Genomic DNA, 26,832 nt, shown 5'->3' with positions numbered 1-26,832 from the left:
GACATAAAAGTATAATGCAAAATCCACTTACATTGCCAGGGTCCACCCTTTACGAATCACCTACTATCAGTGAATTGTGTAAAAAGAGTTAGGGTTTATACTTACCTTCAGGCCTGTGGATAAGGGGGTACCATCAGTCCTCCTGTACAGGGCCCAGGCAGCTGGGTGAATTGAATGTGGGCAGGGAGGGTGATCAGTGAGATAGGGGGGCAATTACTGGAACCAAATTCCTGCATGACTCTCTCTGCAGCAGCTGAAAGCTGGCTTTTTCTCTTCTCCTTCCCGTTGGCTTCCAGCTGCTGCAGAGAGAGCCATAGAAAGGAAATTGCCCCCTCCTCCACAACACTGATCTTCCTCCCTGTGCACCATACATTTACCCCTGCTGCCCAGGCTCACCGTTATACCCCCTACCACTGCAATGCTGTCAGCATCTCTCCTTCCTGACGGCCGCTGCATGCATACAATAGAATCCTTCAAGATTCTAAGTGGGGGAAGGTTTCAATAAATATGTAATATTTACCAGCCCCTTCCTTTCCTGAATAAACACAGTGAGTAATCAGTTCTGATCACTCACTGTGTTCATTTATAACTGAAGCATTGGCTTACGGGGCCCTGTGTCAGGTTTTCTGTTTGGCGCCCACGTGGTTTCTAACAACAGCCCTGCTTACCTCACCCTCATCTTTCACCCACAGAACCTAGGTGAGGTTGACATCTAAAGCCCTGTACACACAATCGAAATTTCCGACTGACTTTTTCCATCGGAAATTCCGACCGTGTGTATGCCCCATCGGAGTAATTCCATCAGAAATTCCGATGAATTCCATCGGAGCTTACATAGAGAACTTGTTCTCTTTTCCTCCGATGGAATTCTGTTGGAATTCCGATGCAAATTTGGTCGGACAAAGGTCCGATCGTGTGTACGGGGCATAACACCTTCTGGCTATATCCAATACAGAGCAGCTGAAATCTTTTGAGAAGAGGCTATTGCAAAAGACTGAAGTGTATTCTTGTGAAATTTTATCTGCTCTGCATTCTCTGGGAATTTTCCTGGAAGGTTGGTAATGTTACACTCAGTGATGTGGAATAAGAGGGTAAGGTACATATAAATCAAACTTTTTTTAGGAGGTACATTTTACACCTACTAACAGTAGGTGAATTGTAAAGGGAGCGGGGGCCCAGTCAACTTAAGTTCTCCTTGCATTTTACCGCAATATCTACCGTACTTTAATTCATTATATACAGTATATCAATATAAAATAGGCCTTTAAGTTAGTTTTTCATGTTCTGTACGTATATTAAGAAAAGTAATGCTACCCGACTCACACCTCTCTTATATGAGAACATTCAATTTTATTTGGGATTATTTCTTTAAAAGTTTTGATTGTAAAGGAATATTTGGTTTGTTGATAAGTTTAGTCATTTGCTTTTAGATTCTTACATGCTTTTTGTATCATTCCCTGTTCCCAATTAGACTATAATTCTAGCAAGAATGGTTTTCTTTCCCTTTATCTCCTGTTATGTTTCATATCATTATTGATTTGTTATTAACAATGTATAGGAATTGTGTATTTCCCTGCAATTAAATTCTACAGAATATGAGAGTTTTATATAAATAAAAGATTAAAGCAATACAAACAATAGTAATAGGAGTAGCAGTAGAGTGCACATTCTTCATTACAACCTGAGCAGGACCCATCAATATACTGTTCAAGCAGTTCTAAGCTGATGAAGCAGGACCCATCAAGTAGACATGCAGCTATGGCTTCAATACTGCCACAAAATCCAACCTATGTTCTTGCTTAAAATTATGTCTTTGCTTCTTACAAAAATTAAGAACATTACACAGAAGCGATATTTATTATATCATTTGCCAACATACTTGGATAGATAAACCAAGTAAACAAAAATCAGAAAATTAGACAAAAACAAATGTATTACCTCCTAATGATGAAACATTAATTTGCAATTGAAATGTATGAAAACAAATGATTTTAGTAGTCCATCACTGCAAAATAGTTTTAGTTATGTAGTCATTTTTCTTTTCTAAATGTATTTAATATTTTAATTAAAACATATGTAAATAATAATATAATAATTATACTGAAAATTAATACACCCCAGTGAAACACATTATGGCGTATTGATTACCAGACTGCGCATTGTTACTATGTATTGTATTTCATGCAGCCAATAAATGTTATAGATAAAAATAAGTTAATAATCAAATTAAGGGAGCTACTTAAACCACTCAAGTGTGCATCTATCTCCCTAAACCCGTGATGGGAATAACATACATAATCATTTCTATTTAGCAGTCCCATTTATTTATATTTTTCACTCACCATTAATGCAACAGCAGAAAAATAGATGACCTATTCATTTCTAAAGAATAATGACTGTTAACCTACAGCGGGGGGAGGGAGGGGGCATTTGAAATCATTTTTTGCATTGTTTTCAGTTTAAGAATCCTAGTCCTTGACAGAAGCTCTGTCCAGACAGAAACATTTCAACATATCAAGATGGATTTTACTTACCGTACCCCACCATAAAGCATCTGCATATGTTTGAAACTGTGTGTTAGCTTCTTTTTCAACCAGATAAACGAGAAACGAGGAAAAGATGAGCACTAAAAATCCTATGTACCAAGCTGTGATGAGTTCCTGAAGGGTAAACACACAAAACCAAAAATTCAATCATAATAAATACATTTCTTAAGTGCAAGTGATAGATAATAGGTATTGTATTTTGATATTTGGTGTTGGGTTCCACAAACCACCAAATAATTATTTTTTTAATAAATACCCCGTTATTCTACCACTGTCTTCACACAAATATACTATACAAACAATTTACAGATAAAACTTTTTTAGAATGCATGAAGGTAAAAAATCTTCACTCTTTAGAATCATTTAAAAAATGGGTTCTATGGCTAGTCTTGCTATGTTAAGGTGTGCGCACAGGGTGTGCCAGGTGTGCCAAGGCACACCCTACTCTCCCTTTACAGCACAGATTCCCCCCTACTTCCCTGGCTCCCCCGCTTCCCCCTGCTGTGCTACCAGCTTCCCTCCTCTCCCGCCAGCTGTTGCTACAAGGATGTTTTAGGATGAGTGGAGGAAGGGGCCGGTAAATATGTAATTGACCATTCCCTTTCTGAATGAACATGGTGAGTGATCAGTAATGTGTGTTTTGAGCTTTACGGTGCATACCCTAATGCAATAGACTGCGCACACCTATGTCAAGGTATAACTAAAGCCATTTTTTTTATTGTTTTGGATTGAGTGGAAAGGGAATGGAACATCTGTCAGTTTTTATTGATGTTTGCCCCCTTTTTCAGTAGACTTATGCCGCGTACACACGATCGGTCCATCCGATGAGAACGGAACCGATGGACCGTTTTCATCGGTTAACTGATGAAGCGGACTGATGGTCCGTCGCACCTACACACCATTGGTTAGAAAAACGATTGTGTCAGAACGCGGTGATGTAAAACACAACGACGTGCTGAAAAAAATGAAGTTCAATGCTTCCAAGCATGCGTCGACTTGATTCTGAGCATGCGTGGATTTTTAACCGATGGTTGTGCCTACTAACAATCGTTTCTTTCCCATCGGTAAGGAATCCATCGGTTAAATTTAAAACAAGTTGGCTTTTTTTTAACCGATGGTTATAAAACCAATGGCGCCCACACATGATCGGTTTGGACCGATGAAAACGGTCCATCGGACCGTTCTCATCGGTTTAACCGATCGTGTGTATGTGGTATTACCCTCTCTATTTGTCCTGTTTACTGTTATCATTGAAAGTTAAAGTAAAAGTAAAAGTGAAATAACACCAGAGCAGTAATAAAGGGGAAATCTTTCAATGCGGACACTAGTTGTCGTGACCCTGGTGACACCCAGGGATTCTCTTGTTTTGGAGGGATTTCCTTCCTGTTGTTAGTAAAGGGAAATCTCCCCAAACAGAGATGGCAAAAAAACAGGTGTAATTCTATCCAAAAAAAGAAGGCCTTTTTTTCTACTTTAAGCAAAATGGAGATACTCAACTTCAGCCTAGTCTCTTAAAATTGGCTACAGTGACAAACACAATCCACATACGGTATATATTCTTGTTAATAGTGTATATTAAGTAGTGAATAGCATTGTTGTTTACCTTGCTGTGTGCATAAACAACTGAACCTAGTAATTTCCATGTTCCCCCTCTCCGATCCATGCGCACCATTCGGAGGATCTGTAGGAATCGAAGACTTCGTAGGGCTGATGTAGCAAAAATATTTCCCTGAGATCCAGCAGACACAACTGCCACAGATGCAATAAGAACTATGATATCTAGAGACAAAAGTGAAATGATTAGTCTATACAGCATTTAAAAAAGGGAAAAAATTGAATCAGTCTTCGTCCCAGTGAAGCTTACAATTCCATGTTTTTATTCATAGTTCAAAAACCCACAGGCACTAAAGTCTATTAAGTCAAGATTCAAGTTATCCAGATTATACAGTTTTAGAAAAAAATGGAACCCTAATCTATATACAGGTTCCGAACCTGCAATATGTCTCATTAGTTCAGGGGGTACTTCTGCTTCTCATAGTGAATTCACAATAACAGCATAAAGTTTTGGGAAATTACAATAAAGTATAAAGGGGAGTCAAGTGTTTTAGTTATTTGAAAGCATTTAAAAAATATTTACATATGGTGGGACTGTCCACGGTTGCAACCGTTCTGGAACAGGGTGCACGATCTCATTACTCGGATCACCACCCTCACCCCTGATTTTCCCCCGGCACAATACCTACTACATCATACATCCCTTCCGAGAAAGACATACCGTAAATCCCTAATGTTACACCTCATAAATGCGGCCACCCAATGCATTCCCTTACGCTGGAAAAGCACCCTTCCCCCCACTGTTATGGACTGGCATTCCCGAGTTAACAAAATTGAGGAAATGGAAAGGATCATCCATCAGGCCAAGGATGCCCACGACAAGTTCAGATCCACTTGGGCATGCTGGATACATTATAGAGAGTCTTTAAGTCCCTCGGACCCCAGTGTCCTTGATACGCCCACTACAAGGCCTGATATAGCTGTTCAAACTTAATTCAATGAGGATTCCGTCTCCCTTTTAAACCTCCCCCTGCCTCTTCCCTTCCCTGCCTCCCCCTCATACCCCCATTACGTGCATTCTTTTCAACGGATGTTCTGACTTTTTTCAGTCGATTTAGGCTCCACTTACCGCTTCTCAAATCTCTAATGGCTAGTCATTTAGACAACTGACCATTTGACCGGTGAAGCCCATGTACCTGATGTATACCTTGCATGTACTGGTTGTCGTTGGGCTTTTACTTCTTGGAACCTCACCTACTCTTGCGTTAAGTTATACTCCCTTGGGTCCCCCCCGCTCACAGTGTGTTCCCTATAGGGGTGTGTGGGTGTGGGTGATGCCCATATTGGTTCCTGATGTCACCTCTCGCAATTGTTTCCTTTTACCGTGCACTGTTAACTAGCCACTGTGTTTCGGCAGCTCTGTCTGCTCAGATACCTGAAGGTAAATGGTTACTTCTGTTAGATGCACACGGCATGTATGCTATACTTTGCATTGCAGATTTACTGTGTTCTTTATGTACCTGTTCTGCTTTAACTGTACAAATGTTCTTGATGATACTGTCTGACATGACTCTGTACTTGCAAAATTCTCAATAAAAAATGTTTAAAAAAAAAAGAAATGCAAGTCAAATACTAAGGAAAAAAATAATAATTACAAATAGGGGTACCAGTTATAAATGTACTTATCTCCAGAGGTACTAAATTAGATGACCCATGCCATGAGGCACTCATTAAACATGGGCTCTTTATAAAGAGATTGATATTTTAATGAAGTCATATGAAGTATTAATATAGACCTTAACTCATGATAGAGTAGGTTGTTCCAAAGTTCTATGATTTTGCATGTTTCGGCTGTTACGTCATGTGCAAACATCATTTTTAATAAATCTGAAAGTGATTTATTAACTTGTGGCTAAAGGAAGATACTGGAGTGGTGATGGTGGGGTAGGTGTTTCATGTTGATACGCTAAAAAGCCTGAATCAGGAGAAAACCTTTATGAAAAAGTGTAAAATGTTTTGAGTATGCTATATGATCAGGTAGTGTAGGAAATTACATTATAAGAACATTTCTGAACACAATGAAACCTACAACAAACATTTCAGTACAAAAAAATCTAAATGTAGATTTGGGCATATATACACATAGAGGGCCAGATCCACAAAAACCTGACGTAACTTAAAAAATCCAATTTAAGTTACACTGCCTTAAAGTTTCTACCTAAGTGCCTGATCCACAAAGCACTTATCTAGAAATTTCAGGCTGTGTAACTAAAATTCCGCCGGCGCAAGGCGTTCCTATTCAAATGGGGCGAGTCCCATTTAAATGAGGCGCGCTCCCGCGCCGGCCGTACTGCGCATGCGCGCCGGCCGTACTGCGCATGCGCGAAGTTACGTTACGCCGAGTTTTGAGGATCGCGACGGCTTAAAGTTGCGTCGGGGATAAAAAAAATGACAGCGGCATGCATTCCTGAGGGAGAACTCCATGCCCATTTTCAAAGAAAAAAACGGCATGGGTTCCCCCCCAGGAGCATACCAGGCCCTTAGGTCTGGCATGGGTTGTAAGGAGACCCCCCCACGCCGAAAAATTGACGTAGGGGGTCCCCCTACAATCCATACCAGACCCGTATCCAAAGCACGCTACCCGGCCGGCCAGGAAGGGAGTGGGGACGAGCGAGCGCCCCCCCCCTCCTGAGCCGTGCCAGGCCGCGTGCCCTCAACATGGGGGGGTTGGGTGCTCTGGGGCAGGGGGGCGCACTGCGGGCCCCCCCACCCCAGAGCACCCTGTCCCCATGTTGATGAGGACAGGACCTCTTCCCGACAACCCTTGCCATTGGTTGTCGGGGTCTGCGGGCGGAGGCTTATCGGAATCTGGGAGTCCCCTTTAATAAGGGGGCCCCCAGATACCGGCCCCCCACCCTAAGTGAATGGATATGGGGTACATCGTACCCCTATCCATTCACCTGGAGGCAAAAAGTAAAATGTAGTAAACACACAACACAAGGCTTTTTAAAATAGTTTATTATTCTGCTCCGGAGGCCCCCCCTGTCTTCGTTATTAGCTCAATTACCAGGGGGGGCTTCTTCTTCCACTCTCCGGGGGTCTTCTCCGCTCTCCGGGGGTCTTCTCCGCTCTCCGGGGGTCTTCTCCGCTCTCCGGGGGGGCTTCTCCGCTCTCCGGGGGGGCTTCTCCGGACTCCGGGGGGCTTCTTCCATCTTCTCCCCTCTTCCGCTCTTGACTCGGCAAACCCCGGTTCTTCTGCAGCTCTCCGGTGCCTTCTTCTTCAGCGCTGGCTGCCTGCTATGTTTGTGTGTTAGCTCGATTTCAAACAGGCAGCCGGCGCGGTCTTCTGTGGCGTCATCTTCTCTTCTGGTCTTCTGTTCTTCCGATGTTGCCTCGTCGCCTGTTGTCGCTGTAATGATGGAAGCGCGCCTTGCATCACATTTATATAGGCATCACCGTCCCATCATGCTCCGGTAGGTACCCACGTGGTGGGTGCACGTGGGTAGGCACCCACCACGTGGGTACCTGCCGGAGCATGATGGGACGGTGATGCCTATATAAATGTGATGCAAGGCGCGCTTCCATCATTACAGCGACAACAGGCGACGAGGCAACATCGGAAGAACAGAAGACCAGAAGAGAAGATGACGCCACAGAAGACCGCGCCGGCTGCCTGTTTGAAATCGAGCTAACACACAAACATAGCAGGCAGCCAGCGCTGAAGAAGAAGGCACCGGAGAGCTGCAGAAGAACCGGGGTTCGCCGAGTCAAGAGCGGAAGAGGGGAGAAGATGGAAGAAGCCCCCCGGAGTCCGGAGAAGCCCCCCGGAGAGCGGAGAAGACCCCCGGAGAGCGGAGAAGACCCCCGGAGAGTGGAAGAAGAAGCCCCCCCTGGTAATTGAGCTAATAACGAAGACAGGGGGGGCATCCGGAGCAGAATAATAAAATATTTTAAAAAGCCTTGTGTTGTGTGTTTATTAACTTTTACTTTTTGCCTCCAGGTGAATGGATAGGGGTACGATGTACCCCATATCCATTCACTTAGGGTGGGGGGCCGGTATCTGGGGGCCCCCTTATTAAAGGGGACTCCCAGATTCCGATAAGCCTCCGCCCGCATACCCCGACAACCAATGGCAAGGGTTGTCGGGAAGAGGTCCTGTCCTCATCAACATGGGGACAGGGTGCTCTGGGGTGGGGGGGCCCGCAGTGCGCCCCCCTGCCCCAGAGCACCCAACCCCCCCATGTTGAGGGCACGCGGCCTGGCACGGCTCAGGAGGGGGGGGGGCGCTCGCTCGTCCCCACTCCCTTCCTGGCCGGCCGGGTAGCGTGCTTTGGATACGGGTCTGGTATGGATTGTAGGGGGACCCCCTACGTCAATTTTTCGGCGTGGGGGGGTCTCCTTACAACCCATAACAGACCTAAGGGCCTGGTATGCTCCTGGGGGGGAACCCATGCCGGTTTTGTTTTTTACAAATTGACGTGGAGTTCTCCCTCGGGAAAGCAGACCAAATGCCGTCGCTGGAATGGGCCTTTACAAGGTGTTACTAACTTTACACTTTGTAAAACGAGCCCTAATTTTACACTTGCAAAATAACACTTACGGCGCAAAAAGGAAGCTAGAAAGCTTTGTGGATCGCCTTAAGTGCTAATTTGCATACTAGCAACGGCATTTCGACTCGAAATGCCCCCAGCGGCGGATGCGGTACTGCATCCTAAAATTAGGCAGTGTAATTCAATTACACATGCCGGATCTTCTGTGTAACTTTGGAAAAAGCCTTTTGAGGATCGTTTCCAAAGTTACACACAGACTGAACAGCAGTTAAGTCGGAGTATCTCTTTTGAGGATAACCCCCCCTGAGCTTATGTAGGACAAGAGTGTATTTTATCTTGTGTATTCTTAACTAGAAGAGGGATACCTACTGGTATCTGTATTTTACTGTGAGTATAAAGCCACAACTAAGCAACGCTCTTCTGATTTATAATAATTCAGTACAGTGTTCTTAGATAGACAGAGGTTTTCCTGAGAACAACATTTGGCACATGTGAAGCTATCATCTTTTTACACTCTTCTCATGGAGAAGAACAAAGAATCAACAATAATGCTTTAATAATTTAAATGAGGAAATTTTTGTGTGCGATAAAAAAGCACTCATAAGGTTTTATTGTCCACTGAGCCCTTCTCTGTTCCCTTATTTCAGAAGTTCTTCAACAGCATGCAAAAGCTTGGTAACACTCTTATGCCGCGTACACACAATCATTTTTCAGCATGAAAAAAAAACGTTGTTTTTAAAAAATGTCATTTAAAATGACCATGTGTGGGCTGCCCATCGTTTTTCAAGTTCTGAAAAACGTAAAAAAAAAAATCCGAACATGCTGCATTTTTTAACGTTGTTTTAAATTATGTCGTTTTCGGGTTGTAAAAAATGATCGTGTGTGGGCTAAAACGATGAAAAAAAACCCGCGCATGCTCAGAAGCAGGTTATGAGACGGGAGTGCTCGTTCTGGTAAAACTACCGTTCATAATGGAGTAAGCACATTCATCACGCTGTAACAGACAAAAAAGCGTGAATTGTCTTTTACTAACACAGAATCAGCTAAAGCAGCCCAAAGGCGAATGGAACTTCCCCTTTAAAGTGCCATCGTACGTGTTGTACGTCACCGCACTTTGCTAGATCATTTTTTAAAAACGATGGTGTGTGGGCAACGTCGTTTTAATGATGAAGTTGGGAAAACTTCGTTTTTTAGACATGCTGAAAAACAACGTTTTCTTTCATGCTGAAAAATGATCGTGTGTACGCGGCATTATACTCTGTCAACTGTTGCTTTAGGCAACATATAGGTTACAAATAATTACAAATGAATTATGAATTGAAGTGTCACAATGAAAAATGCTAAAGATTGTGTGTGTCAGAAATGTAAAAATATTGTGGATGGACACTTTTGTTTCTCAATATGCCATGGAACACCATGGACACAAGAATAGCACACATAACTTTTAAGTAACAATGGACATTGTAGGCTAATCACACATACAAGCATGATCTGACTGCCCTCAATAAACTATCTTGGCCAGCATTTCCCTAAACATATATGGCTCCAACTGGCAAATGGCCCGGATTCACAAAGCACTTACGCCGACGTATACGCCGTCGTAAGTACAAATGTGCGCCGTCGTATCTATATGCGCCGAACCAGAAACCAAGATACGCCTGAAAATAGGCTGCATCCGACTGACGTAACTTTCCTACGCCCGTGTATCGTGGGCGCATATTTACGCTGGCGCTCCCATTGATTTTCGATTCAAATATGCAAATGAGTGAAATACATTGATTCACGAACGTAGTTGCGCCCGGCGCATAATATACGTGGTTTGCGTAAGACTTACGTCCGGCGTAAATTTATTCCCCATATAGGAGGCGCAACTCATGCAAAGGTATGGACCAGGAAACACAGCCGTCATACTTTACGTTGTTTACGTAGTTCATGAATATGGCTAGGCGTAGGTTACGTTCACGTCGTAGGCAGTGATTCGACGTATCTTAGGCAGTTGGGATGCGTCCATGGAACGGCGCATGCGCCGTACGTTATTTTGTATCTTTATGACGCTCAATCCATCATTTACATGGGGTCACGCCTCATTTGCATGGCTCACGCCCACTTCCACTTACGACGAGTTACGACTAAGAAACCCAGCGTAGATTTGGAGGGAGTGCTTTGTGAATCCAGTGCTTGCCTCTGTGCGCTGCATCGGCGTAGCGTATATTAGATACGCTACGCCCGCATAAATATGCACCGATGTATGTGAATCCGGGCCAATGTGTGTAGGCCTATGGAGATGCAGAGAATGAGCACTGCAAGTGTCCCATAGGCATAGTTGCCTATTCTAATCATTTAGACTGTTGTCTGGTGTCTAAACACATTTAGATGGTACTTCCAGAAAGTAATTTCTTTGCAGGGTTTTCTCTTTTAATTGCTATTGTTTTCTCTAGATCAAGACCAGGCCTAGGGAGGCAGCTTACTGAACAGACAAGTCTCTTGAGATGTGCTCTCACGCTAGCAAACTTTATATATACTCGGTGGTGCTGTTTTGCAGGTAAAGTAGACATACACAAAAAAAATCATCTAACCTACTGAAGATTTGATGCTTCTCCAAATGAAAAACACACATGGAAAAACTGGCCTTGATACTCCTATTAATAAGTTATTGAACATATTAGAAACCATTCCAATTATATTAAAAAACAAATTTGTCAGTTGTTCCAATAGAAGAATTTCTGGTGTCAGACTGCCAAAGTCAAACAGTCAAACAGATACAAGGATACTTAAAGGAATCATAATAAAACAGCAAATACAATCAAAACTAATACGTGTGACATCTAATTATAATGAAGTGTATCCGTTATATAAACATGCTAATAAAAGATTGTTCAATTAAAGTACTTTAAAAATGCTTATTAAATCACAAAATAAGTTGTTCAGTTGTAGAATTGTTGTTTTTCATTAATTAATTAATTCCCAAGTATAAGCTGTAACCAATGTTAGTTGGATATGTTTTCCCAGGTACATTTAATGTAAAATAGCTTTTATCTGTTAAGAAAAGTATAATAGCCATTCTTGCAAAAGAGGAAGGTCAGAGGGGCAGATATCTTATTAACCGCCTATTTTATGTCACGTATATTGGTCTTTCTCATCTGATTCCCTGTCTCGTTTGTCCTTCAATTCCATGTAGTGTACAGCAAGTAGGGCATTGGTGGCCTCAAGGCAGGTGGAAAAAAAAGTAAGATAATATAACCAGTAATGTGGTGCCCATGGCATAACAGCAATGACTACATTATAGACACATACTGGATATGTATGATTTAAGTTTACCATACTCACCTATTACGCAAAATGGTTTCCTGGCATATCTTAACCTTCCCTGCCATCCTCGATACCGACAGCAACAGCCTGCAGACCATATACGGATAATGTACTCCAAACCAAATACAACGATCATTACAAATTCCTAAAATGACATTAGAAATATTGGTTAGTATTAAAAATGTTTTATATGATTAAAGTAGATGTAAACACTAAATGAATGACATTGAAGTGGAGTTTCCATCCCAAATATTTTTTTTCATTATTGTGCTCATTAGACCTAAAAAAGAAAAACATTTTTTTTTTACTCATCTGGAAATGCCTGTTATGCAGTCCCACAAAATCTGCCTTTGGAATCACCTAGGATCCTGACATCATCTCCCTCTAATGCTCCTGGGAAATTTGTGATCGTTTCCCAGGATGCAGTGCGCTACCCAATTATCACTCCCCATCCAAGACTTCCAGGAAGTAAGTGCTTGTGGGCTTCACAATGCCCACAAGAAAAATGACAACAGTGTGGATATAGTTTTATAAACTATCTTTTTTGAATAACTATGCGGAGCGGCGGCAGATTGTAAAATAGTAAGTGACCAGATTTATATTATATAGGTGTATGGTGATAACCTGAGGTGGAATGTTTTGTAGAGTGCCAGCCCCCGCCCGCCTCCGTGGGAAACTTGTAAGAAAAGAAATGGCTGTACATCCAGGAATTCCAATCGCCTTTTATTGTTTAAAGTGATAACACCAAGGACACCAACACGAGATCACATAGACGCGTTTCACACAAATATCTTGTGCTTAATTATTACCAAATAATGATTTGGAGCAAGATGTATGTGTGAAACGCATCTACGTGACCTTGTGTTGGTGTCTTTGGTGTTATCACTTTGAACAATAAAATGCAATCCTGTATGTGCAGCCATTTCTTTTCTTACAATAGGCACTGGTAGAGGTGGCACTGATAGGCAGCACTGAGAGGTAACACTGATGATGAGGCACTGATTGGCATAACTGATGGGCACTGATAGGTGGAACTGGTGGGCACTGATTGACAGCACTGGTGGGCATTAATTAGCAGCACTGTTGGGACCGATGTCCCTTTAACAGAAGTAGGTAATCAGATTTCTTCTTCTCTCCTCACGATGGTTATGGGCCACTGTTTTGGCCCCTTTTCCCTGATCTGTGATCAGCCGAGTCCAAAGCGATTATGGGAGGAAGTGTATGTATGTAAGCCCGCGCTGTAGTCATCTTTGGGCTATAGTGCAGGTAGGAAGTAGTTAAATAAAATACTTGTTTGCACTTTTTTTATCCTTTGTTGCTGATCTCCAGCAGCCTCTTTGCAGCCAATTCCTGACTATGTGATGGCTACGTGGCATTTGGCGTGGGATTCCTGATGGTGGAACATGGCAGTGTAAAATTTGCTGAAAAGACCACTAGTTATCTCCATCAGAGGCCTGTGTGACTGGGTAAAACACAGGAGTACAATTGGGGGACAGAGAAAGAGTGTTCTAACCCGATAACAGGAAGTGCATGAACTAGATCCTAAAGGCAGAATTGCTTGGTATTATTTTAAAGAAAAAATATAAATTAAAAATATTTTAAAATGGCTTTGAAAATGACATCAATATGTTAACGTTTATTTAAGATTTTAGTGACTGGGTTTACAGAAACTTTAATTCTTTCAGATGACAACCTTTTTTTCTGTGTCCAATATTAACAAAATACATTTACATAAATAAATAGTACAGCATACATATGCCACTGAAAAAGTCTACACTTAATTGACTTCATTGTGATTTAATTCTACCTCATATGTTTAAAACATGAATGCCTTGTAAAATTTGTATAGCACTTATTGTACAAAATCACCTATTATCTTTGGTTCTTCTTTTGAAGAGGCTTGCGGCACCATGCAGCACTTAAAAGTGCTTTTTTGTGCTTTACTCAGGAAAAGATATTATGTTGGGAGAACACTTATCAGGGTCACCATGGCTGTAGACACTTTATGTAAAACTCGGAAAATGTACAGCACTCAAATAATGAAAATCTTCTTTAAAGTACTATACATTTATGGTTAAATTCTGGAGACAAATACTGCATGTCAAGTAGTCTTCACCTACCGGTACATTTACTATATCAAAATTATGCAGAGTGATTGACTTTGAATTCGATGACTACGATAATAACATCTCTAAGAGAAACCCGGGTAACAAGCGCGCATTGGCACACAGGCACAGCCATACCAGAATGTGCACAAGAAAGGGCATGCACCTATTTATACCAGGTAATGACATACACACCTTGAGTGGTCTTTCAGCTTGTTTCCTGTTACCAGATCTGTTCCTGTTCCTTTTGTTTGACCCGGCTTCCTCTGTACCTGTCTTGGATTTACCTGTGACATCGGCTTGTGTTGATTCTGCTTCTGCCTTTTTTTCCTATACCTTGCTGCCCGACTGTGTACCAGACCCGGCCTGTATCTCGGTACCTCAGATCTCGGTACCTGCTCTGCTCGGCTGTTGATGACCCCCTTGCTTCTGTTGCGGGTTACGCCTCCGCCTGCTGTTCCAGCAATACAGAGTTCCTGTCTTCAACCTCCGGCCATCAGGTCTCTGCCAAGTGCCAGCCGAAGCCATCTACTACAGTGGCCCTCATGCCACTCTGTGTCCTCCACTCTCTGTCATCTCTACCAGGGGTGTTGGACAGGAGGTGCAAGAGAAGCCCCCTCTACTGCTCGAACTCCACCAGGTACGTGACAACATCCCCCAACAGTTAGAGAAGAGGCTATTTATTTCTGAGGTTTCCAGCATGAAAAACATTTTTTAATTATGGCTAGATAAAGCTGTCTTTAGCAAAAAAGAAGGTAAACACACTTTCATAGGTTTCTTTATCACCAGTCTTTTCACAAAGGAAACCAGAACAGCATGGAGGGTTAGTGAGCCCATGGTCCTCACCATGCAAATAATATCTAGCACCCCTCCCTAAAGCCAGCCATAGAAAGTTTGAATCTCAGCTCGACTTGGGTAGAACCAGCATGTCAGATTTTTAGGATATCATTGTCGGCAGCTATAGCAAGCAATAATCACTGTGATTTTCCAGATGGGATGGCTCCCCGTGCCCCCCTGTCGGGAAAACATGGCAGCTCTGTGGGAGTGCATGCCCCATTAACACTGACTAGGGTTGATTTACTAAAACTGGGCAGTGCAAAATCTAGTGCTGTTCTGCAAAGAAACCAATCACCTACCATTTTTTTTTCTCAAAGCTTAATTGAACAAACTGACGTTAGACGCTGATTGGCTACCATGCAGAGCTGCACCAGATTTTGCACTCTCCAGTTTTTGGAAATCAACCCCACTGTGCTGATGGAGGAATCATGTAATTTTCTTTCCTGCAACTCGTGGTTGCAGGAAATAAAATGGCATCATCTAGTTGGCTTAAAGCAAATCTGTTGCTTATTCAGGGAAAAGCAACAGGTTAACTTGAGTCCTTTTCCAAGATATTCTTATCTTCCCTTTGTTCTGTTTAGGACTAGGAGCCATGGAAAAGGCTCAGTACTGTATGGAGGAATGTGCGACTCACCTTATGTCATAGCAATAAGCTAATCAATCCTGTGTAAGCTATAAGTCCATCAACTAATACTGTAGTTTACAGAGGACTTCCCTTTGCGTCTAGTGGCTGAACAGAGCAACATGGGTGAGAAAATAAAGAATATATTGCTTGGGAGAGTTAAAGTAATATGGACCTGCTGATTTGTCATGTATGGGCAAAACATATGCAAACTTTAAGCATGCAAAAAAAAAAAAGATCGCTAATAAAACACTAACCCAGAGTTGACAAAAAACAGTCTTTTCTGAACCATCAATGCCCCTTGAAGGTACTGTGGACATTAAACAATTTTTGTTCAAATTATTTACCACACATTAACACACACCATATGACTGTACCAAAAACGCATTTTGAAGTAGTGAAATAAAACAACTATGTTTGTATGCAAAAGAATCATGGCAGGTACAGTAGATTATGTCCTCATATGCATTTCAAGGCTTTGTTTTCAATTATTTTAGGAATTTCTTGTAAGCTACTTGCCATCCTAAAGTAAACCTGTGCCTAGACTGTACACACAGAGTTACAGGGATTCTTCTGGCTATCCGGGGCGCCTAAATGTGAATTGAGCCTTAAGCATTTTGAAGAAATTAAATAGGGGGCACTGAAAAAAAAAAATGTTAGCTAATTCTCTATTACTTTCTATTGCAGCAGAATCTTGTCAGCCTGCCAGTCCACTAACGAAAACACATAGTAGGTGTTTTTTAAAGCCTCATGCACACTGGGCATTTAGTCTTGATGCATGAGATCCCAACGTTGTTGTGTGGAAAGCACAGGAAAGAACAGGAAGCCGGAAGCCTGTAAAACTCTATGATAGGCTGAAAGCTGCTTCGGCTGGAGAGGGCTGGATGAGCTGCACCGGGAGGTATCAACAATTAAAGCAGTATGTGCCCAGGGACAAAGCCCGAAACACAAGCAGTTTGAGTTCCTGTCATTTATCCCTGAATGCATACTGTCTTGGTGCACCGTCTACCCACAGAAGCTTTAATTTTTCAGAGTTTTACAGACTGTAGGGTTAGACAGTGTACCTTGTGCCCACAACAAAATGCACTGGGGCTTTAAAGCATACCTCACAACTTTTTGGTGTCGGAACGAGGGACACCTATTAGCAAAAGTACGTAGGCATAAGACACACCCTATGCTATGCCCCTTAAGAGCCCTTTCACACTGAGCTGCGTGCTGCGTTACCGGTAAAGTGGTGCTAGTTTTACCGTAGTTTTAACGGTGCTAAGAAAGGGTTAAAGGTGCCCTAAAAGTGTCGCTGCCGAATCGCTTATCAGGTGCTTCGGCAGCGGTGCCTATTCATTTCAATGGGCAGGGGGCGTTTTACACCGCTCCTCCACTGCCCCAAAAGATGCTGCTTGCAGGACTTTTTTTAACGTCCTGCCAGTGTAGGGTCCCAGTGTCAAAGCACCCGGGCTCTCACACTGAGGCTGCAGGGGAGGAGTTTTTCAGGCGCTTTACAGGCGCTATTTTTAACCCTTTAGCACCAGGAATACACCTCAGTGGGAAACGGGTCTAAAGGAGCATTAAACTATTAAACTATTCCTGTTACTATTCCTTTATACTGACTTTTGAAATTTAGAAAAACAACAATTTAAAACTGGATGAATAGTTTAGCACTAGGAAACACTTTTTGAAAGATAAAAAAAAAAATGTAACTACTTTAATGTCCATAATCTGGCCACGGGTGCACAGTGAAGATTAAAACAGAATTTAGTAGGTCATTAGTGTTCAAACTAACAATACTCTGAGATGTGGATAGCTAAAAATATTAGGTAATATAGGTAACTGGCCAGTGCTTTTAATGCACATCTAATAAATCATCAGAAAATAACATTGCTATAAAACTTTAATTTCATTACTATTTTCTTTTCTTGCAGCAATTAATTTGATGGTTAAATAATGCAATCTTTCCCCCACTACTATGCAGAACTCAAGTAAGTGGCTGCTTATAATTTTTTAATTCGTTTTGCTTTCCTGTATAATTGCTGATACTGTGAAGCAACAGTTTAGCATCTGTTTTTTTTTTTTTTTGGTAAGAGATGCCGAGATAGTTTGAAAAATTCCTGTACCAAATTCACACATAAGCTCATAGCCTGGGTATTCCCCCTGCCCTTACCCTCATCTGTCACTTATGAGGCTATACAAGTAGTTCTAAACTCTAACTTTATTTTATTACTTTGCTAAAACAATCTTTATAGCAATTGTAAAAAAACACCTATTATTTTGCATCTGATTTTAAAGTGGCTTGCGGCACCATGCAGCACTTAAAAGTACTTCTTTGTCCTTTGAGCAGGCAAAGACATTATGTTGAGAGAACACTTATCAGGGTCACCACAGCTTTAGATACAAAACACTGAAAATGTACAGTACTCTAATATTGAAAATCTTCTTTGAAGTGTTGCTTACTTATGAGTAAATTCTGGAGAAAATTACTGAATGTCAAGTTGACTTCTAGTACATATACTATATCAGAATTATTCACAGTAATTGACTTCTTATACAATAATTATGTTGATGACATCCCAGCAGTTGGAGAAGAGGCTATTTATTTCTTAAATTAAACACCATGAAACAACTCTTAATTATACTGTATGTCGAAAAAGCTGTCATAGGCCAAAATGGATGAAGACATACTTTATTCTAGGCTTCCTGACCCCTTTCTTGCCAGGCAGTAAAGACCCTAAAGATCTCGTTTGTCATAAATGTTCACCCTTCCTGTCAGCCATAACGTGATCTGAGCATGCCCATGCAGTTCAGACAACATTTACAGGCTGCTCATGCGGAGGAGTGACAACATCACTGAACACTTGAGGTGACACACTGGGATACTGGTGTTTCCAGCCTGTTTCAGGACTCCCAAAGGGGAGGCTCTCACAGTTCAGCCACTGTGGCTTAATCCCCAGATTAGCTTATCCTGCTGTCTCAGGTGTGTCCAGATCTCTCTCTTTCACTGCCCGGTGCCAACTATCTACTCTTCTTTTTCTAAGTCACCTGGATTAACCCCTTTAGGACAAAAGTCCCTGTAATCAGGGTTTGGAGGTTCTTCCCACCCGAAACTCTTTAAACCTCAGAAATTCCAGGTTCCTAATGTAGCACTAACCCCGTAGGAGCTGCTGGTTTAGATTTGGGTTTTGCACGTTACCTCTAAGTGCGTTGTCAGGGGAAGAAAGTCTATAGAAATTGCAAGATTTAAAACCTTCAACTGTTAGGTTTTATTTTTGTTGCATAAAACTTGTGAAGAAAGTGGAGAGTATAGAGAGAAGGGGAAGGTTCAGGTACGCGGTACAGAATGCACAAAAATATCTAAAGTTCCAGTCAGTCACCACTCCCTCTTGAGTGGGTACTGCTCACCCGGATAGACCCCTCTCACATGGCCTAGCAGCCGGGATGATGCACGAACCAGTATGAGAACAGTCTCTGCCACAGATCGTCTGAGAATGATCATGGACAGCCAGAAATCCTCTGCCACAGGATTTGAGTCCCGAACTTCCAGCCTTATAGTAAAGAGCTTTTAAGCCGATCCGGTGAACTGTAAGGCCCCGTACACACGACCGAGTTTCTCGGCAGAATTCAGCCAGAAACTCGGTCGGAGCTGGATTCTGCCGAGAAACTCGGTCGTGTGTACACTTTTCAGCGAGGAAGCCAACGAGGAACTCGTCGGGCCGAAAAGAGAACATGTTCTCTATTTCCTCGTTGTTCAATGAGGAAAGTCGGCACGCCGAGATCCTCGGCGGCTTCCACACTGAACTTGACGAGGAACTCGATGTGTTTGGCATGTCGAGTTCCTCGGACGTGTGTACAGGGCCTTAGACAAGTAGAACTGAGGATAACGAAGTCACCAGGCCTATCCCGAGACATTAGCTTGCTTTGCTTGGTCTCCTCCAGGGCAGGTCCTCCCCCGGTTTCCTTCTTTAAGCACTTCCCTCACTTGGATAGACAGCTCGGGATCCACTTTAGAATCATAGGCCCCAGCCAGCATAGCTGGGCCTACTCAGTAGAGATGCAGCTTTGGACCAACGTGGTCCTGAGGCTGGAATCACACACACATACCTCGCGCCAGGAGGGCCACGAGGCAAAGGACTTTTTATATAGTTTCTAATAGAGTGGAAAAGGGTTACAAATACTGTCAGGTTTTGTTGCCGTTTGTGTTTCCTGGTCGTTTATAGCAGAGGTCTCCAAACTTTTCAAACAAAGGGCCAGTTTATTGTCCTTCAGAATTTAGGAGGGTCGGATTGTGGCCGATGGGTGCAGAAAATTTCCCAGGCCCAGCATCAGTGAGAATAAATATGGCCTCAGGTTTGGTGGTCACTAGGAGGAGGAGTAGTGCCCCTATCAGTAGGAGGAATAGTGTCCCATCATTGGTATCAGTGGAAGAAACAGTGCCCCATTGTTGCTGTCAGTGGGAGGAATAGTGCCCCAAGAGCCAGATAAAGGCAAGCAAAGGGCCACATCTGGCCCTTGGGCTGCAGTTTGGAGACCCCTGGTTTATAGGGAAAATAAGGAAATCTCCCCAGAGTGAGATAGTAACACCCATCTGATTTTAACTCTTTCACCCAAAACTAAACAAAAAGTCTGGCATTCTACTTTACTAACACACAAAATACATCAACACTCTGTCATTTTGACATGATGAAAGATTTAAAGATAAATACAGCTGCAAAGAAAGATTTGTTGACTTCACCATTCTTTGTAGTATTGCTGAGAGGGACCAGTACTTTGGTCTTCGCCTTCAGTGCTGCTTAAAGTGGATGTAAACCTGATTCATAAAATTTGAGCTAGGCACATATATCTGCAGTGTTTTCTTATCTCTCTTCAAAGCACTATGTCTTTGAGCTTTCTCCTGCCCCATTCTTGTTATCAGCATGAGAACATCTGACAAGCTCTCCGACACAGGAGATATAACCAGACTAATGCCGCATACACACGATCGGATTTCTGATGGTATAAAATCCGATGGAATTTTTCGTCGGAATTCCGATGAAGCTGACTTTCATCAGTCTTGCCTACAGACTAAATTCTGACCATTTAAAACGCGGTGACATAAAACACTACAACGAGCCGAGAAAAATGAAGTTCAATGCTTCCGAGCATGCAACGACTTGATTCTGAGCATGCGTGGATTTTTCTCCGATGGAATTTCACACAGACGATCGGAATTTCCTATCATTTTTTTTATCAGAAAATTTAAAACATGTTCTATTTTTTACGCCAATGGAAAAAAGTCAGATGGGGCCCACACACGTTCATTTTTTCAGATGAAAAAAGTACATCAGACTTTTTTCATCAGAAAAAACGATTGTGTGTACACGGCATACGTTTTTGTGTTGGGGATGATGCTATAAATAGATTAGGATAGTGCTTAACAATTCAATAAACCAATCAAAATCAAGATCTGAAAGTCTCTACCTATGAAGAGAGGGCGGTGTGTACCTTTCCTCCGATCAGCTGTCTTGGGTGTATGCCCAGGCTTCACTGCAGTGCTAAACAGGAAGAGAAAATCTAACACGATCTGAACTTTCTAAAGAATATATAAAGCTGAAGACAGCAGATATACATGTAAAACTTATGTAGGGAGATTTGTTTCATCCCTGTGTATCATCACTTCACTGGGCTTATGTGAGGGTTTACATCCACTTTAAGTCTGTCTTTGTATAGGAGCTAGAAAAGGGCATATGTTGCCTATGTATCGTTTTTGTACTGAAGTGTCTTAGTGAGCTCTAACCATCCTTCCCCACTTGGTCTAACAGTGCCACTGAACCCTCCTGGAAAGCACTTCTAGTGGTCAACCTTTATTGACAGTCCAGATTCCTTTTGTGCAGAAGGACATGGAGCTTTCTCATTCTGTAGCCCAGGAACACACCTTGATATCCTACAGGATGGTGTATTTTGCCCATTCCAGAGGTAGCCTTCTCACCTTTAGCAACCCCTCAGCATTTTTTCTCTACAAATAAAGAGAATCTGTCACCTTCCTGCATTCATCTATTTCAAGGTGTGCTTTTTATCTTCAGTCTTCAGCATTTTATTCCAGCTTGTAGAAAAAGGGTATATTGCAAAAGTGATAGGGCTCTGTGTATAGCAATTATTACTTGCAGTGTTCAGATGTACAACCCCGATTCCAAAAAAGCTGGGACACTGTAAAATCTACATACAACCAGAATGCAATGATTTACAATTTCTATAAACCCATATTTTATTTAAAATAAAAAATAGAAAACATATTTTTCATTCTGGTGAAAGGTCTGGACTGCAGGTGGGCCAGTTAAGCAACTTGACTATTCTACTAAAAAGCCATGTAGTTGTCATAGAAGCAGTATGCTGTTTAGCATTGTCCTTCTGAAGTATGCAAGGCCTTTCCTAAAAAAGATATTGTCTGGATGGGAGCATATGCTGCTCTAAAACCTGTATATACCTTTCAGCATTGATGGTGCATTTCCAGATGTGCAAGCTGGCCATTCCATAGGCACTAATGCACTCCCATACCATCCGAGATGCAGACTTTTGAACTGTGCTGATAACAAGCCAGAAGGTCCCTCATCTCTTTAGTCCCAGGGATTCGGTGCTCATGGCTGCCAAAAAGAATGTCATGTTACTGACCAGTTGCAAATTAAACTAATTAGTTGCAACATGTTCTTCCAGCTCTTCTTGTTAGTACCACTTACTGTGTCAGCTTTTTGTTGTATTGGCCCAACTTTTTTGAGATGTGTTGCTGCCATCAATTTGTGTTCATGAGATTTGTAAATCATTATATTCTCTTTTTATGTAAATTGTATACAGCGTCCCAACGTTTTTGGAATTTGGGTTGTACTAGTAATAATTGCTTCTGCACTGTTAACCACTATATTGACATTAAGCCTGCAAATATTCTACAAAGTATGATCTCCCATAATGTATAAGCACAAGAAACGTAGTTCTGCTTTTAGTTTAAAGCTTAATTAAACCTTGGCATTAGGTTCCTTACATTGTATCTCTAATAGCTATGGAGGTTAATATCCTGCTTGTTTACTTCCCTTATTACTTTTTGTTGTAATACAGATTCTAATTAATTCTACCTGAAACAAACTATGCTGACCTTTCATGTCTGGCTTTAACATCAGATGAATTTAATCTTCCTACGTAGAACAGAAATCTTTTCAATCTAGCAATACTTTTCAAGATACCATTTTTTTACAGCTATTATAATAGCAGTAAGAATAATGTCTGGAATTCTGTTAAAAGGAACCAGTTATTAGACAAACATGAGTGTCACTGTGGCTGATCTCTTTCTGAAAATGCTTGTTACCTGGCTGATATGCTTGCCATCTGGATTCAAAAGTAATTTTTTTTTTTACCAGAAAGACAGCTCTTCTGGGTACAGCTCCTATGTTTCTTCCATGCCAAGTTTGGTTAAACAGAATAACTATAACTTCTCATTATTCATTCCCAATTGTCTTGCCCTATCAATTCTGTATGCTCCACAAAACTCAGATGAGAGATTCAAGCTCTCATTAGTTAACAGGAGTTAGGCGACACAGTTCTGAAACTGTGCAGGTATAAAGAACACATAATCTCTCCATTATCTGTCCAGCACATGTATGGTCAGGCTGAGGCAGACAGAAGAGGCACCTGCCTTGGGTGCTGTGCTGCTGGAAAGGGAAAAAAGAGTGGGGCAGCTAACACAGGAGCCTATCCTTCCTCTTCACCACTTGCTGACTACATTACAAAACTAAGCCTCAGCTCCACAGCCATTCCCCTCTTTGTGGAATGCTCCACTCCCCTTGGCCATGTGTGCATATTCTCAACCTTTGTGTTCCATCCGAGTAGTCTTCTTTACAACCGTTTCCTGCCCACTTGTAGTGTCTGACTGTGCCAGTTTGGAAATGTTTGCATTCTATTCCATGCTGTCTGTCCCAACCATTGGAGACTTGACAACTATGCTGGGTTTTTGACTTTAAAGGAGCTTGGATGCCAGACATCTGGAACATACCTGAAAAAGCCAGACTGGAATGTTGGTAAAGAGTTCAACAAACAGTGTACAGAGGGCTGAAGGCCTATGCTGGGAGCACTGCACATAAACCATGAGGGAAGTCAGATGTGCATTCATAATGGGACTGCTCTCAGGCTATTAAAAATCAGGTGCATAAGCATAACAGCATGTCATGTGTTAGAGTAGAGAGGGGTAGAGGAGGGGTGTTATTGGCAGATGTTGGCACTGCTTTACTCATATGACAACAACATTTGGGGTAGTTTTTCTTGGAAATTTTAAAAATAAGAGGACACCAAACTTATTTGGTAAATGCCTAATGCCCTGTACACACGATCGGTCAATCCGATGACAACGGTCTGATGGATTTTTCCATCAGTTAACCGATAAAGCGGACTGATGGTCAGTCGTGCCTACACACCATCGGTTAAAAAAAACGACGTGTCAGAATGCGGTCACGTAAGCCACGTACGACGGCACTATAAAAGGGAAGTTCAAATCCAATGGCGCCACCCTTGGGGCTGCTTTAGCTGATTTTGTGCTAGTAAAAGACGATTCGCGCTTTTCTGTCTGTTACAGTGTGATGAATGTGCTATCTCCATAACGAATGCTAGTTTTACCACAACGAGTGCTCCCGTCCCCTAATTTAGTCTGAGCATGTGTGGATTTTTAACCAATGGACGTGCCTACAAACGATCTTTTTTTTTCTATCGGTTAGGTATCAATCGGTTAATTTTAAAACAAGTTTCAAATTTTTTAACCGATGGATAAATAACCGATGGGGCCTACACATGATCGGTTTGGTCTGATGAAAACGGTCCATCAGACCGTTCTCATTGGATTGACAGATCGTGTGTACGCGGCATAACACCCCCAATACTATTTTGGAATGGGTTTGCACTTTGGCATCTTTGCCTTGGCTGCCAGAGAACCGTGTTCCAGGAGACAGGCTCTCCATTATAAATGGACAGCAATGCAGTTCCTGGCTCCTACGAGAGGGAAATGAGGGTAGTCGTACATAAAAAGAGTTCCAGGTTGTGGTTTTTGCTGCTGCAAATATTCAAGACCAGTAAGTAGGCATCACAGTTTGCACACCCCTTCAAGAACACAGTTTACTCTGATGGCAGCGGCCTTCTTCATCAGGATAATGCACTCCTGCCACACTGCAAAAATGGTTAAAAAATGGCTCAAGGAACACAACAATGAGCTTGAGGTGTTAACTTGGGCTTTAAATCTTCTCCTGGCAGGGACAGTTTCCCCTGCCCCCCCCCCCCCCCCCCAGCTGGATTCAACCAATTGCTCTGCAGAAGAGATTCCACTGTCAACAATGTCTGTGTTGATGGGGGAATTGTGTGAATTTCTTTCCTGAAACCCATGTTTGAGAAACTATGACCATGAGGTCATGAGCCATGAACCATGAGGTCAAGAAATTTTCACCATCTATGGCATACCTAAGATAGTAGAGAATACATTTTTTTTTTTAGGGGAAAATGTTCATTAGGCAGTTGTTGCCATTACTGCAATTATTGTGCCTACTGTTGTTTATTGAGATCTAAGGAACACCTTTACCCTTATGTTTTTGTTGCCAAGAGATAATGATGATAACTGTTTCTGTAAAAGTGCACTTATCCAGCAAGTAAAAAAGCATATTCTAACTGTAATAAATAGATAAGGCATGTTTTTGTTTTCTGCCGCAATATGGCTTTTGTTTTCTGGCATGCTTTTATGGATGTGCACATAGGTTAGCATTTTTGTTTGCTTTTTATGATTTTTAAAGCTGGCTCAATATAAGTCGATCGGAATGACCCAAGGATTATGCTGGACACGATAATATGCTAACACACCAGAAGATTAACTGTAGATGCTCATTTATTAAACATGATCCAACATTTTGAAGCCAGACTAATTCCTTATCAAAGGTGCTGTTTTGGCTTTGAAATAACCACATTTAAATTGTGCACATAGTTTATCTTAAAGTGCTTTGTGAACAATACAGATGTATGCACAGAAAGAGCTGCCACCATAGCAGCCCACACCACCTCTATTTCCATAATTCCATTTGACAAATTTTAAAAAAGATTTGTGATAGCTCTATGTGGTTTACATAGGCGGAAAATGTAACCCTGGACAGCCTCCTGACAACTTTTGTATATTTTTGCTCTATATATATCAGAAAAGAGAGGATGCACATTTCTAATGATATAGTGCTACTTCTTAACTAGCAGAGGGGAGAAATGAATGAATTAAATAGATACCATATAGTAAATATGACCCTAATTGCACTGCTCCTCTGTTGTACTGTATTTGTATGCGCCATGGTCGATATAATGCCCATTTCTCAGTCTGCTAGAGACATGATGTGACATTTTTTCTTTCATCTGATATGACGCACTTAGGATTTCAGATAGCAAATGAAACTGCTAAATGCATTTAATTAGCAGTGGTGTTTAATAAATGAACCGGCTATTGGATTTTAACACTGGATATGGTAATTAAATGCTTTGTTTTAGTTCATTACTTTACAGTGATAGATGTTTTAAAACGTGCTGACATTCAGAATCCTAAGATCATCTTTGTTTATATTTCTGCTTTTCAACTAATTAGTTATGAAATGTTCATATTCACCCAGCGTTGCATATATTACAATGATTCATTTAACAAGCCTGTACATTATTTTTGCCAAACTTGAAAAGGATTGTAATATATTATTGTATTAAAATTATATTAAGGGAGAAGGCTTGACCAGTCAAGAGAGAGCCACGAAGGAGCTCCTGGCCAACCTGAGTAAACTTTCTATTCACCGGGTAATGTACTTATTTTTCTTTACCTCCCAAATCTTTAAAAAGTGAGTCACCTACTCACCTGATCTGAACCAGGCCTCCCTCCCCTCTCTAGGAACAATGTGCTCCTTTCAATCTTACATATAGGCAGAGAAGTAAATTCCCACAAGCTATATCAACAAATGCCAACTATGGGCCAGATTCAGGTAGGACTTACGCCGACGTATCTTCTTATACGCGCGTAAGTCCACGGATGCGCCGTCGTATCTATGCGCCGTATTCTTGAAACCAGATACGCCTGAATTCTGGCTCCATCCGACCGACGTAAGTCTCCTATGCCGTCGTATCTTGGGTGCATATTTATGCTGGCCGCTGGGGGCGCTTCCATTAATTAATGCGTCGAATATGTAAATGACCTAGATACGCCGATTCACGAACGTGCCGTTTACGTAAGGCGTACGTCCGGCGTAAAGTTATCCCACCTAAAGCAGGGGTAAGTCATGTTAAGGTATGGGCGCGGGAACAGT

The 26,832-nt window shown here is 41.9% G+C and overlaps 1 protein-coding gene across 2 annotated transcripts in view; it reads right to left on the bottom strand.

Annotated features, from left to right (window-relative positions):
- KCNQ5 (potassium voltage-gated channel subfamily Q member 5) overlaps positions 1-26,832 on the bottom strand; it is a 751,481-nt gene that overhangs the window by 104,568 nt on the left and 620,081 nt on the right. For both annotated transcript variants that reach the window (XM_040349943.1, XM_040349944.1), the window contains exons 3-5: positions 11,978-12,104; positions 4,150-4,325; positions 2,535-2,660 (exon numbers count right to left, since the gene is read on the bottom strand). In XM_040349943.1, coding sequence (XP_040205877.1) covers positions 2,535-2,660; positions 4,150-4,325; positions 11,978-12,104 — 429 coding nt within the window. The remainder of the gene's footprint in view (positions 1-2,534; positions 2,661-4,149; positions 4,326-11,977; positions 12,105-26,832) is intronic.

The sequence above is a fragment of the Rana temporaria genome, chromosome 4 (assembly GCF_905171775.1).
Source record: "Rana temporaria chromosome 4, aRanTem1.1, whole genome shotgun sequence".
Taxonomy (NCBI): domain Eukaryota; kingdom Metazoa; phylum Chordata; class Amphibia; order Anura; family Ranidae; genus Rana; species Rana temporaria.
The sequence above is the reverse complement of the archived record's forward strand: the minus strand, read 5'-3'. Positions and strand labels throughout refer to the sequence as shown.